The 15,411-nt window shown below is 39.8% G+C and overlaps 1 protein-coding gene across 6 annotated transcripts in view; it reads left to right on the top strand.

Moving 5' to 3' along the window:
- FHOD3 (formin homology 2 domain containing 3) overlaps window positions 1-15,411 on the top strand; it is a 379,358-nt gene that overhangs the window by 31,359 nt on the left and 332,588 nt on the right. For all 6 annotated transcript variants that reach the window (XM_065667731.1, XM_065667733.1, XM_065667735.1 and 3 more), the window contains exons 2-3: window positions 2,673-2,779; window positions 14,302-14,366. In XM_065667731.1, the coding sequence (XP_065523803.1) occupies window positions 2,673-2,779; window positions 14,302-14,366 (172 nt within the window). The remainder of the gene's footprint in view (window positions 1-2,672; window positions 2,780-14,301; window positions 14,367-15,411) is intronic.

Genomic DNA, 15,411 nt, shown 5'->3' on the forward strand with positions numbered 1-15,411 from the left:
TAGAGGAAAGTAGCAAAGTGATCCTGTATGAGGAGGATTTGAGTTCCATTGCCTTAATGCTTGTGCTCCTTTAAAAAGTGTTGTTTTGGTCCCTTCTGTCTCTGTGTGTACACATGCGTGAGAATCAAAATAATTCTGGCAAGACTCAGTTTTAAGTAATGGAAATAAAAGATACTGTGTTTCTCCCATTACCCCAAACTCCTGTTAATGGATACAGCGTAAAACCTGCGGTGCTTTGTAGCCTGAATGAATACTATGTGCAGCTGAAACTATGGAGATGAGATGAACATAGGTAGAATGTGCTATTCTTTATTTTGTACATGAAGTTCTTCCTGTTCTTGTGCTTTTTATATACTAAAGTCATAAGATACTAGTAAAGCACAGTGCCTTTTCCCTAATTATTCAGTATAATTGGAAATTGTGGGCAAATCTCCTAATCTCCATAGTGACAGCAGAACATTTATCTAATTGGAGTTTGCCTTTTGGCATTACTTTGAATAAATTAGCATTTCATTAGATACCCTGGGCTACTGGGAAAAAGTTTCCCAGAGTAGTATTTAGTCTTTCTTGTCTAAAGAATGTATTTTGAATTAGCATAGGTTAATAATATCCTTTGTAACTAGAAAGATAGAGTAGTAATACTGTTGTTATTCTTAGTGACAGAGGGCTGTGCTTGGATGTTCTTTGCTTTCTTTAATTCCCAGGAGTCAGAGTAAAAACTTATGTTGCCTTACTTGATGACTTACTCTTTCCCCATGGGGGGAAGAAAGAATAGAACACAATTGAAATACAACTTTACTTTCACCCTCTACCCTTTCTCCAGAGGATAAGCTTCTTTAGATTGCAAGCAGTGCAAAACACAGTGGTGTGGACTAACCCAAAAGTCACGCTCTATCACTTGCTAATTACAAGTGGGCTCTACTGTAGGATTTCCAATGTACCTAATCCAGAATAATCAAAGCCTATTTGTGTTATTTTCTTGCATATATAAATCAGTGACAGGAAACTGGGTGACTAAGTTTTGGTATTGACTGCCAGATAAGAAGTGTGGCTGCTTATCATTCTTTTCTGAACAGGTACTGGAAACCATAAATTTGAGGTGAAGTTAAAAGAGGTAATTCATCAAAGATGGATTCTCAATTGATTTTCTTTCCTAGTGTTAAAAAGAGCAGAAAGAAAAATCCATGGCTATGATAAAAGGTTTGTAACTTCCTTTCCTTGAGTCATTCCAGGCCCTTGCTTCAGAGAGCTGCTGACTACCAGCTGTGGCAGAGGATCGGTATGAAGTATAGTGTAAACCATCCTATTCCCAAAGTGGCCTTTGCAGCAGGAATGTGGCATTTATACCACAGTTGCCTTTTGGTAGATTGAGGCATGCAAAGGACCTGTCAGTTTGTTTTGCCAAATCCAGAAGAATGAAACATCTTCTGTTTGGCAGCTCAGTCTGAGCCTGCTTGGCTACAGTACTGGATTTTGAATGTAGTAGCACAACACATCTGGGGCTTACAATATTTGTGAACTTGGAACCAGCTACAAAAGGATGCCTAATGCTGTGTTGATACACAAAGGTTGAGAGCAGCCTGTTCAGTGGGCTTAGTGATGGCAGTTTCTTTGCTTATGAGATGGGTTCAATAAGAAGATGGTCACTTATCTCAGTAGTGGCAAGGTAGGACTTTCACCTGCCCTTTGGTGAAGGTATTCTTGTTTCCCTGCCCTGGGAAGGCTTTTTTTTCCTCATAACTTGTGATCTGACATAGGGTTATCTGATGGTGAGAGAGGAGCTCATGTTACTTTCTAGCTCTTCCCTCTTTCTTCAGTTACCCCTCTCGATCCAGTAATTACTCTGAATTCCTATGCAATGAGTTTTAGAGTGGATCTTCCTAGGCCTTCTCCTGTGACTAGCTGCCCATTAAAAATGTCTTTTCTGCCTTTGATTGCACCTGGCTTTTTTTGGAACACTCAAAGATAAGGGAAGACAGGATGGAAATAAAGAGGGCTTATTAATTGCTCTCCCCCGCTTCAGTGTCACTGCAGGCAGGTTCCTGCTTTCAGGTCTGGTCTTAGGTTACTCAGTACCTTTGTAGGAAGTTGATAGGGGTCTCCAGTCCCTTCCCCAGTGCCTCAGAAGGTCTTCCCTGCAACCTCTGAGGCTGGTTAGTGCATTGCTTGAAAATAAGAAAATCTGGGTTTTGGTTGACTGCATTCCTCATCACTGCAGCGCCCTATCTCTTGGCTGGCACACCTTGTACTGTCCCTTGGCTGTATCCTTCCTTGTTAAGGACGTTTAGTAACATATGAAACAGCATCTTCTTCCTTCCACCTCCATCCAGAGGTCCAGAAACTCTAGCTAAATATACTGTAAGAACAGAAAACAGTAATTCATATCGTAAATACCATGTTTAAGTGAACTTAACTTTGCTCGCAGGATTCTAAAGGCACTGTGATGAGCCCCTCCAGTCTTCTCCTATATGTTGAAATAAATAAATTTCTCTGTGTCTGTTGTTTGTATTGATATTGTTGTGACCAAACAAGGTCTAGTGAATAAGGACTCCCAGTGTATGGTTTGGTTTTGGGACATCTTGTCTGGGTACCTAGAAAATGGGAAGGCCATGTTAGAGGCATATTAGAGAGAATGACTGCTATAATCTAACGATCTGAATCTTTTTCTACAGCTTGATGACTGCACCCTGCAATTGTCTCACAATGGTACCTATCTGGATCTAGAATCCACCCTAGCAGAACAAAGAGATGAACTGGAAGGCTTCCAGGAGGATGCTGGGTATGTAAATGTTTACTAAATTTAGGTAAATAAGGGTTGAAGTCTCAGTGTGTGGTTAACATGGTATGTTCAAGTCATCACAAAAACAGAAAAGATAAAAGTCTTTCCTCTATGCACATACGTCTCCCCTTTTTGAGATTAAAAATTTTATGACTTCTATCTACATTCACTCTTACGGTTTCTCTAAAACAAGACAGCATACTGTAAGAAGTCTGTCCAGATGAATGTCTTGACTAGTCTAACACCTCTATAGTTCTTTGGAACTTGATAAATGAGGATAGTTGATTCTGAGAACTCTGAGATCTTTCCGATATAATTGTTGGTGTAGAAGATGATATTGGAGTATTGCTCCTGAAGTTGTAAGTTCAGTTTCTTTGTGCCTTGGGATTTAAGTCTTCCTCTTACATTGGAGAAAAGACCTGTATCAATTTCTTTTTTACTCCTGGAATTGATTTAGCCAGCCAGGGTGTATCTCCGAGAAGTGAAAGTGAAAACAACAGTTATCATCAATGTGTATCTGTGTGAATGCATGCATAAAATTTGCTTTTTAGAATAGTTTTTGGGTTGTGTTTTTCTTTTTTTTTGTGTTGGGCCTTTTAGGTGATTGTCTGGTTTAAGAAATAAAATGAACAGTCTAGAACAAGTTTTCCTTCCTGGTTGCTATATTGGACTGGATAGCTATAGTTAATTTTATGGGTGCATTTGGGCATGGACTTCATGCACATGAGTAATGCAGCTGTGCCAGAAGGAAATTAACTGTATTGTGAATTGGTCAGGGTTTGTTAACACTAAGAGATGCAGCCCTTTTGCTTATACTGATTTCTTTGCTTTTTGTGATAGCTGTCTTGCTTTTGTTTGCTGAATACTTCTTATAAATTTAAACTGTGCCTCTGAAGATTATTTTCTATAGAGGAGAATTTTCAATAAAATGCCAGAGATACCTATGTGTGTGTTTGTGTATGTCCTCATACGTACCAGTTTTGAGCATGTTTTGTAAGTATTGGCAGATAAAGAAACAGTTCTGTTAGAAATAAACTTATTTGGAAGAGAGTTCTTCAATAGACATAGTAGCCAATACAACTGAACTGATCCTTCCTATACCATAGAAGCATTGAGTAAAGAAGTTGATCTAGTCTTCAGTTTTATGTAGAGGTGATAAAAATTGTTGCAAAGAACAGCAGGTTCTTATTTCCAGCTAACTTTATAACTAGTTGAAAGCAGCAAGATGAAGGAAAAACTTTCTTTTGATAGTTTTTTGTAGTAGTAGCATGCATCAATATCTCCTTGCTATAATTCTAGTAGTTTTAACTTTATTGCTTCTGATCCCGCCCCCCACCTCCATTGGCATTGCTAAGCAGTTTGGCAAGAGAGAGATCAGTTGTTGCTTTTCCTGGCAAACTCTGCACTTGAAAATAGCAAGCTACCTTCTACCTTGTTTTATTTTCTGCCTCCTTTGGGCACATCAAATCAATTACATGAATTGTTCCTGAAATGTGATTCTAGTTTTCTCTGTGGTGGCTATCCTAGGGGGAAAAGAAAAATGAAACAAAGCATGTAGAACTAACCATGCTGCTTGGAATTGTCTCCCTTCTCTGTTGTTTTGAGCTTAAAAATCAGGTTATGTTTCTGTGTACTTTGAGTGTGTGTGCAGGCATCATCTTAATTGTGAAATTTGTTGCAAGAGAACAGTAAGATGATACAGAGCAACCAGAACTTTAGAAATCTGTGTGGTAGCTTTACCATATGATTTGGTAGCATCGTCACTTTGGGGTAAATGCAACTCATGATGTTATCCAGAAAAACAGAATATTCTAGACATAGGATAGCAAATGCAGCCAGTAATGTCTCCATCCCAGGTTTCTAGTATACTCTATTTTGGGGCCCTGCAGCTCTGATCCTTTCCCCAGTAGAGACCTAGGGTGCTGAGCTGGAGTACTCCTGTGCTCCTAAGATGGAGTTGCTGGCTGCAAACACTGGGGCTTAGCAGCAGCCCGCTGTCTGGGAGAGACTGGCCACAGAAACCACTTAGTCTTTTGCTTTTTTTCTCTCTGGGTCATTTCAAGGTCCTGCTCTTAATCTTCAAAGCTTTTAATTTTCTAAGATTAGGCTACCTCAAGACCTGCCTTTTCACTGTGCTGAGGCTGCTGCGCTCATCAGGGTCACTGAAGTTTGCTGAACTCTGAATGAAGGATTTAGTAGCTGGATATTCATGCAACTTCTGATCCTGAGTTGTGGAAACTCCTGTTAAGAGTGACCAGAATGTCCTGCAGTCTGGCTGTTTTCAGCATCTTTTTGCCAAATGTTCCTGTTTGCCCAGACAAAATGATGGATGAAGATTGGTTGGTTGGTTTTTAAACACGCTGCTGAAAGGAGACTTATAAATAAACCATGCATGAAACACAGTTTTACAACTTTTTATTTATGTGAGAGGCTGCAGGCATCTGTTTTCTCTTGGATGGGTTGGATGAGTTGGAAAAGCTAGAAGGATTTTTCCCTAAGAAGAAAGAGGAGGATGATGGTAGGTTGGAGGTTTATGATGTTTATCTGTAAATAACAGGTATAAGAAACACATGCACTCATATGCAATTTACATGAATCCTCTTCTGTTACTGAATATGGTGAAAAGAGGGTTTTGGTAGTTGCTATCCACTCCAGCAGTATCTAAACTTCCATTTAGGGAAGGGGAAAACCCAACATACATGCCCACTCAACCTCTAGGGCTGGCTGAGCAAAACATGGACATGGATGGGACTGTTCTCCTGTGTCTGCAAGTCTTGCTGCTGTTGTTGGCACCTTTGGGAATAGCTGTGGGATTCAGGATAATAGGATCATCTTTATACGTTTTTTTTTTTTGGGGGGGGGGCAATGATGACAGTCAGGATGAACAGCTGGCCAGGCAATGAGGCTGGTCCTGCAGAAGGTGTCACAACCAGGAAATGGGTCATAAGCACATGTAGGAAAACTGCCATTCTTTTCAAATCTAGCATGTATTCATTGCTCGTTTCCTTGGTTTTTTTCTTTGTTGATTATTATTTTTTTTCTTTGCTCCCAACAAGCTACATGGGATGCTTAATTGTGTAAGGAGGTAATGTGGAGGTAGTTCAGATGGGCTGGCTGTTTTGTTGAGGTGCCTGTAGCAGATAATGCTCTTTTCCTTTTTTTACTTGTCATTAAATGGAGCAGCAAGAATTATCAAGAGGTTTATGTATTTTAGTTACCATAGAATTGCCCAAATTGTTTTTATGGGCATGTCTTAAAAAGGCTCACAAGGTGATGCAGTTCTAAACCTCAGAACACGAAAGTTTCCTCAGGTGGCATGTTGCCAGCAATGGAGATTTCTTTGGGGAATATTTTTTCAAGACTTGTGTTCAGCAGAATGATTGTTTTAAAGTACTTCTGACAAATCGTCTCTGATGTCTTTGCATTCCTTTTAGACACCCTGTCCCAAGCCGTTTTGGCTGTGTGAGTCCAGGTTAAGTTGGATGCCAGACCTTTTCCCTCTTGGTGCTGCTGTTCATTCTGAGTTCAGACAGAATGGACAGCAATGGAGCCTGGTGGGGATCTTTAATATTTTTTGTTTTAGAGCTTGAGTCATGATTTTATAGCTTGTGGTTGTCAATACCAAAACAGCTGAGTTTCTCCCCGACTTTGCCCCAGAAATTACTCACAGCTCGCTGTTGTCAAGGGAAAAATCTACATCTGTGCCAGCATATCTGTGGAAACATTTGAAAATTTGCTGGTTTTGAACTATAGTGATTACCACAGGCAAATGAATGCAGTAAAAGTGCTTTTCCCATCCCCTCGCCATAAACAGATCACCTGTAGGGCTTCAGGTGGGGTGGCCAGAAAGCACTGGAGGACTGCTCTGAACTCAGCTCATGTTGTGAGTAAACCTATTAATTTGAGGATCTAGACCTTGAACGACAGCAGCACCGCGCACACCCACCATCTGTCAGTGCAGTTTACAAACCAGTGTAGTATTGCAGAGTAACTGCCTGGAGCATGTGGGCAGCCGAGTGAGTTTGTGCTGTGTAATTAGTAAAAGCTGTGAACTTGCTACACTTCCTATTCCACAGCAACTAGTTGTGATTGTGCTCCTTCTCCGTGGTTAATGCAAGGGAGTTTTGTATAATCAAGCTCATACTCTGTTTATCTCATGGCAGTTCATCTGTCTGTGTGTGTGGGGTGTGTGTGTGTTTGTATTACTACTGACTAAACTAATAATCTGCTTCTGATAAAAGTGTCTCTAATTTAACCTTCAGTTGTGAACTAACAGCTTAAACCATTGCAAATCTCTGACTAGCCTGCCATCTCTGGTACTGAAGCAGTGGAAACTAGTGACTTTGCCAGGGTTAAGACCATGGCAGTACAACAAAAGTGATTTATTTCATGTTTACTGCTCAATAACTGTGCTTGGTAGCAAAAGCATATTAATGGTTGGAAGCATTAATACGGAGAAATAACTGGCCTGAGGACAGTTAAAAGCTTGATGTAGAGGTTATGAAGGAAGAAGGATCCCTTGCGAAATATGCTAATGGAAAACTTCCAGAAAGCAGAAAGAGACCCAAAGAAGTATGTTGATCATTGCAAAGCAGAGTTTGTTTTTATGTACTTACGTATGGACACACATGTTCTACTGCAAAGTAGGGCAGTTTTAAAATAGTGCTTGCTGAATCTGGTTAAACTGATCACACCATGAGAAAGAGCATAATTGGCCAGTTAAGCCAATCACTTTGAAATGTGTTCCATGTCACTTCGGGTAATCTCTTCTTCAGGTTATATATATATATATATATATATAATATATATATATTTATTTTAGTATCATCAAAGAAGCTGGAAAATCATAAACCCATTTTTTTCACAGCTTTTTTTTTTTTTTTTGCTTACTCCAGTTATGAAAAACTTAGAGCTCTCTTTTGGTACTATAAGTCACAGGTTAGCTGTCAGGGGCTTTTGTGAGAATGAAAATGATTATGCAGGTTCAGTTTCCTTTTGCTCTGCAACTGTGGAACTTCTAACAGAGTTGGTCTGGTACTTTGTTCTCCTGGAGCTGAAACTGTGGGTCCCATGATGTTGTTGGGAGCACCAGAGAGACACTTTTTCTGAAGAGGAAGAAGCATCAAGTGATCCATCTGAAGTCCTGGTATTTCAAGGCATCTGGTTTTCCAAGTGCAAAGAGGGTTTTCAATGTGCAGGTGATAGCAAAACCAAATGACCAGAAATTACCCACTGTAAAGGTTCCTGGAAGGAATGTACACCCCAAGTCTGAGAGCTACTGACAGCAGTGGGAAATATATAACCTAAGAACGGGAAAGCATTGGTCAACTGATGTGTCATCTCTGAAGTATGTGATGTGAGGTCCACAAGAAGTGAGGAAATGAATCTTCTGGTTTTGTGTTTTACCCAGAAGCAGTATTATTGTTAATAGAGCGTTTCTAATGCAAATATCTTCACCATTTGCCAGCTCATACAGTCTATTTTCTTAATGCAAATATATAAGATGGAGACTTAACTAATCATGCTATTGGTGCTTCACAAAACAACAATATGAACTTCCTGCTGAAAACAATTTTATGTGGGGTGAGCTTTTGGGGTGGAAAGGGACACATCTCTGCTAATGAATTATAGAATGGTTTTGGTTGGAAAGGACCTTAAGATCATCCAGTTCCAACCCCCAGTTGTGGGCAGTGGTGCCTCACACTAGGCCACGTTGCTCAAGGCCCCATCCAATCCTTGAGCACTGCCTGCTCTTGAAAAATGGTTACTTGCTGACTGTGAAGGCCGAAGTCAGCTCAAATATTTTAGGAGCTGTTAAAGTTTATTGTTTTAATAAGTAAAAATTGAACAATTAACAACAGAAAAATAACTAGCATGATGATATGGGTTAGTGGGAGGTGTCCCTGCCCATGGCAGGGGAGTTGGAACTAGATGATCTTAAGGTCCTTTCCAACCCTAACTGTTCTATGATTCTGTGATTCTATGAATCAGAAAATAGGGAAGGGGGTGGGAAAAAGGGATGCACATTTTCCAGCTTCTGAGGTTTGCTTGCACACGAACTACTAAAAAGTACAAATAGATCAAACGTTCCACCATTTAATGGGCTGCATTTCACAGTGTGTGAAAGCGATTCATTGTCTTTTGGCAAAAGTTATTGCCTTGTGGCGAGGTGCACAGAAGACTCCACCCAGACCTTTACCAACATGTACCCAGAATACATTAGTAATAAGTAATTAGGCACTACTACTGTGTCTTATAACGCATACTTGCTGTATCCCTTGAATGTTTAACTTGACCCCTTTTGAGTTTCTGATTTTTTCCCCCTTCTTCTTCCATCCTTTTTTTTTTTTTCCTAGTTTAAAAGAGGAAGAAAGGATGAAAACCTTGCCTAGTAAATGTTGTGTTTGGGTAGAGCAAGTGGATGTAAAAACCCAGCACCTCAGTGCCAGTCTGTATATAGTCCTTATTTGCACAGTTACATGGGCCAGGGTGCTCTTCCTCTTGTTGGCATTCACATACAACTTTTTGTGTGACATATAGGTAGCTGGTAGGGAATCATAGAATGGTTTGGGTTGGGAGGGACCTTAAAGATCATCCAGTTCCAACCCCCTGCCACGGGCAGAGATACCTCCCACTGGACCAGATTGGTCCAAGCCCCATCTACCTGTTAGTTGTTAAATTCATGCTGGTAAACACAGAATATAATATAGAAATAATCCACAGGGGAAAAAAACCACAAGTCTCAGCATGCTTTGTTCCTTTGCATGCTGTTGCTTACACTAATAACCTGCAACATTTTGCCTGCCCAGTTAGGGAATATGCCATTGGGATTATTGCCACCTGGATTACTCAAGCTTTAATTATTTTTATTTTTCAATGAAGAGTGAACAGGCATCTGAATAGTGTCTATTTATTTTTAGCCACTACTGTCAAGTGATTGTTACTTTAGTAAATGTGTTATGGTCCAGGAATGCTCAGAGTAAAATCACTATGTTAAATAATTAGGTGAATTGCAGATGTATTGCAAGAACAGGATGCAGACACGTTCTGACTTCACACAACGTTTTTAGATGGAAAAACTGAGGTAAGAAAGGGTAGTTCACTGACTTAATTTAAAGATGAGTGTATGTGTTTGCCTTCAACTGCCTGTCATGTGCCAGAATAGGTTACTAAGTGCTGTCATCCATTGAAGTGTATTGGAGAGGAATCTTAGCACTTAAAAGACTTTTTTAATATTTATTTTATTTCCTGAGCTCTTTTGTTTCCTTTCTTCAATGAGGATAACATGAGCTTGAGCATGACAGATGGATTGTTGGATGATGGTCTGTGAAGAGCTTCAAAAAGGTTATTTGTTTGGGTAAGATTTTCAGAGAGATTTTTAATGTCTCTCTCCATGCACATGTGTGCGTTCTCTCTCTCTTTCAAGACTTGGCTTTCATACAACACATTTTAAGTGTCAGATTTTTTTTTTTTTTTTTTTTTTTGCATCTCTTGAATCTGTAGTTGAATGGAGAAACATATCATATTGAAACTGCAGTCAAACTGTATCTTAACAGGTTTGAAATCAAAGCCTTGGATTTTTGCTGTCTGATTAACAGCAGGTTAAGAAACACTTTCCTTATTGTGTGTGTGCTGGCTTGCAGATTTCTTTCAGGGAAAACCTGATAGACTCAAGTGCTTGAAATCTGGCAAAAATTCCATCTCCGTGCATTCAACAAGGAATAGTTTGTTTTTCACTGCTGATGTGGAGCACCTTAAACTGAAGCAACTGACTGTGAGGCAATATGCCATTGTAGAAGCATTTTCCATGAAGGATGTGTGCAAGTGAAGATGGAAATGCATGAGTGCTGAAAGGAAAATGTGAAAGCAAGTTGCAAAAATAAAGCACTTCAGAGTGTGTCTGTTGCCACACATTTGCTTCTGGTGGCATCCGATGTCCAGGCTTCTCTTGTGGGAGTCAGTGACTCCTTGAACTTAGGGATTGCTGTTGGATGATCATTGAGCCACTCCTTTTGGAAAAACGCACATGTGATTATTGGAGAAGCTTGATGGTCCACCAAGAAATCTGAGTGCTGTGAGAGGCTGTAACAAAATGTGCAGCATGTGTTAAATGTGTGCTTTGAAAGCCTTCCATGAAGAACAGCATCTGTGTTAAGTTTTCATAATGGTTAGGCTGTTACATCAGGAAGACATAGATGCAGAATTGTTGTAGGGTAGGCTGTCAAGAACTTATTATTAACTGGAAGTATCAATCAAAATGTTGTCAATACTGTTCTTATTTTCCAGTCATTGCAATAATGGAATACCCTATGTGATTCTGACTATAAATATTTTCAAACTGAAATGAAACCACAAGTGATGCACTATTCTGTGTGTGTGTATATATGTAGATATATAATCATTATTTTTTTAAGTTTGAAGTACCTATTGATAACCCTGGTATTTAATTAATTGACAAATTAAAGCTGAGTATTGAATTTGGAGATAAGATGGGTTTGTGATAGATTACAAATAAGAATTGTATGTAGTCAGGGGCAAGGATGACCAGTGGTTCATAGAGTTGAATTTCAGCATAATGGCCACATCTCAGGGAGGCTTTAAAGCATACCTTTGCGTGTGCTAAAGGTTTGGAATAAAGTCCTCTTCTATATATCTCACACCAGAACCTTGAAAGTCAAGTATTGAATATCATATCTGGCTTTTGGGGATCCATCTGTGGATTTACAGGTTGCAGAACACTGGGCTTTTTCCTTCCCCATCTCTCTACAGGGACATCAGCTTTTTTACTTATTCCATATGTTCTTCTGCTTTCCTGAATACATGCCAGGGCTAACTCTATCCTTAATGCTTGCTCTGTGGTACTAGGAATTAGAAAATAGTCTGCCTGCTCCTAATCAATAATCTGTGAAACTGGAAGAGATGAGCTTTATATTACTGGCTTAACTGGTTTTCTAAGCTAAATCTTGGGAGAGGAAAAACAGAAATATCAGCCATTCTTTCTTCACACTTCTTACCTAGGCAAGGGTGGGGGGAAAGGGAACATAAACAGGTTTACTTCTGACTGGAAGATCCAAAACTCTTATCCTTTATGCTTGCTCAGTGTAAGTAATACTACTGTTATTAAATGAAAAAAAGCATGTCAAGAACATCTCTGTAAGAAAATTGTTTTCAATTAGAAATGGCAGATACTAGGAAGTGCAACTTTACACTGAGGGAATTCAGTGGTCACTGTTACAAAGTAGCAGGCTACTATGCCACTGTTGTGTTTTAGATAAACCTTCCATGTGCAGGGGCAGAAGAAACTGAGCTCACACCCTCAGAGTAGCTGAGCCCTGGCTTTTAATGTGGCACATTGACACATTGGTGGCTTGGGTTTACTTGATCACAGCTGTGCAGGGAAGCTGTGGCAAAAAGGAAATTGAAAATGGTTCATTCTTTTTTCCAGGTGGAGACCCTAAACCCTGAGTTCTTCCTCTTTTGTTTCTGTAAGAGAGATTTCTTCCTTTTGTCTTAGCTACTAATAGAGGGGGAGAGGTTTAGAGACCTGTTATTGCCTTTCAAAGAATTACAGTGTACCGCAATAAGACAGTAATGACTCTTGTGTGAGGCTATATATCAGTAAGCAAAGCTACAATTGGTATTTTCAATTTGGTACCCTGTGCAACAATTGCAAATTAAATATTCCGGAGGAGGCCTGGTGCTCCAGTGGGAAGAGACAGCTGTTAAAAATCTGCAGGAGAGAGCACAGGGAAAGGCTGTGTCCAACCGGAGTGGCAGGAGGAGTTTAGGTGGGCAGTCCTAAACCTGGAACTGCTCCATGAAGCTTTAAAATCCAGGCTGCAGGCAGCTCTTGTTGGTTGGAATAGTATGTTGCTGCTCTGCACCTCAGACAGAAGTGAGAAGGCTTGCGCTTTCCCTCCTTTGTACTGCTGATGTTCAAGCAGGCCCGTTAAAGAGCAATTTGATTTAAAGTTAGAGTTTTTTAGATTTTTTTTTTTTTAATTATTTACTCTCTAGAGAAAGGTTGCCATCCTGAAACTGTAACTACGGCCTCTACACGCAGGTACATAGTTCCACGTTAACTACTTTTTTTAGTTTCTTAATGTGCTTTTCCCGTGTTTTTTGAGAACAATATTTTTGTGAAAATATCTGTCACTACCTCACTGACCTGCATTCCCCTATAAATTTTTCAGGGAGATGATATAAAACATGTTCTTTTGTAGTAAATAATGAGAAATATTTTTGTTCCTCTAAACAACTGTGGGCAGGAAACAGGTGGAGAGGAACCTGTGTTGTTATCTGGAATTTAGTGGGTTTGGTCTAATCAAGTTACAGCCAGTGGAAAATTCTTCTGAATGTCTTTGTGAAGGGTTTTGCCCTGAAACTCTTTGCAGAGCTGTAAAGTATATAACTGAGAGAGGTTGTGCTGGTTTAAAATTTGCCTGTAAGTTGTATATACAAGTGGATCTAGGGTTTCCATGATACCTGCTAAGCTGCACCTGTGTTCTGAAACCACTTTTGCTTCTTTTATATTTTCCCACAATAAATTCACAGTCAAAGAATAGCTGAAGTTGGAAGGGACCACAGGAGGTTATCTGGTCTACACTCCCTGCTCAAGCAAGCCCTCCTAGAGCTGCTTGCCCGGCAACTGCATATTTAGTTTTAGGGAAAAGAGGAAGAATGTGCTGCTGTACAAATAGAAAATACATGAGGGCTTTTCTTACCTTCCCACTTTCCACCAGGTGAGGAGGCTTGGGTGCAGGGGCAGGTCACTAGCCATATCCTCATGTCAGTTTGCAGGTATAGCACAATAGAAATCAAGAATAGTGCTCTTGTCCAGATTAGTATTAACTGCATTTCTTCAATTTGAAAAAAAAAAATGAGAAATGTAGCAGCTGACTAAGAGTCATTCCATTTAAGACTGGGATGGAGCTGAGAGCCAGAATGAAAGACTACTCAGTTTTGCCTCTGTACATGAAAAATGCATCTGTCTTTGTGAGTTAAAGACTGATCAAGGTAAATGAGCAAATGTGTCAAAGAGTAAGTGGTGTCTTGCTCAATCTTGCATTGTCTTTTATGCTAAACTTATACCTAACTTTAAAATATTTGTGTGAAAATTAAAATGTGCAGTCATCATTTGATACTTCTCTACCATGGTTTTCTACAGAGTGAGTCATTGTGGTGGGTTGACCTTGGCCAACTGCCCATCCAACTGCTCTTGCTTCCTGTCCTCAACAGAAGGGAGGGAAAAGATGATGAAAAAAAATCATTGGTTGAGATAAAGATGGGGAGCTCACTCATCAGTTACTGTCAAAGGAAGGCAACACAGGCTTGAACTGCAGAAAATTAATGTATTGCCAATGAAAATAGAGCTGAATGATGAGAAACAAGGACAACTCGTAATACCTTCTCTCACTCCCCAACCTTTTTTCTTAGGTTCAAATTCATTCCTTCTGTCCCAACTCTTCTGCGTCCTCCCTACACCTTGATGTAATTTTTTTTTTTCCCTCTTCTCTTTTTAGGAGAGGCAAGAAGCACAGTATAATTCTGAGGACCCAGCTGTCGGTGAGAGTTCATGCCTGCATTGGTAAGTGAAGTTCCACATGCGTGAAAGAGAGCAAATAAACAGAATCAATATCTGGGAAGTAAATCTGAGGAGTATGAATCAGACTTGCTGTGTTCCAAGTTGAGGATAATGGCCAGTAAATTGATTTATTTGTTATGTTTGTTGCGTGTTAAAATTAGGTGGTATTAGTTACATTACCCTTCATAAAGTATGTTAAACAGCCGAGGGAAGCATAGCATTTGACAGTGGGGTGAGATGGCTGGGTGTGCTTTGGAGAATCTTGGAATATCTGTCTTGTCAGAGCATTTGCGTGTGCCTGAAGACTGTTCTGAATTGGGAAGCGGTTCTGAAAAATTGTTGGCTGGCAGCTAACTTGTGCATTTTAATAGCATGTAATGTTCATTGCTTCACATCTTGAAGATCTTGGCCACATATTTGTCATTATCACAGTGTCAGTGTCTTAAAACCCCTGGTTAAAACAATGCTGTCACGAGGAGAAGTCTAATGAAAGTCATAATGTATGTGTTGCAAGAGCTTTGAGGTTGCATAAACAGAGGCTGATGTGCTGTGATGATGTTAATATGTTTTCCCACATTCTGCAGAGCAGAACGTTTCACTGACTGTTAGTGGCAAAGGTAATGCTCAAGTTCTGGTGATATTATGACAGATGTTATGAGTGGCTAGTTTAAAAAAAAATAAAAGAAAATCCTATATGTATGTGCCACAGTTGCCTGTTTTGTTTTCAACTTCTCCATAATAGATTCTGCACCCTAATATGTTTAGCTTATTGCTGCTTCAAGAGATCATAGCTGAAGCATTGAAACATAGATATTTTCCTTAAACGAAAGGGGGGAAAGTCAGAGTTTTGTATTATTTCTACAGTGCTACTGCTGTTGGAAGATTCAGGCTTTAAATACAACTAAACTTCTATCCTCTGCCCCCAGGACATGTTATGAAATGGCCTTTCTTGGGAATTTGAACTGAGCATAAGCAACCTACAGAATTCCTCAAATACCTCCCATTGAGAGCGACTTCTAGGCTGCCTCGTGCAGGAATAGATTCTTCT

The sequence above is a fragment of the Lathamus discolor genome, chromosome 2 (genome assembly GCF_037157495.1).
Source record: "Lathamus discolor isolate bLatDis1 chromosome 2, bLatDis1.hap1, whole genome shotgun sequence".
NCBI classification, from domain to species: Eukaryota; Metazoa; Chordata; class Aves; order Psittaciformes; family Psittacidae; genus Lathamus; species Lathamus discolor.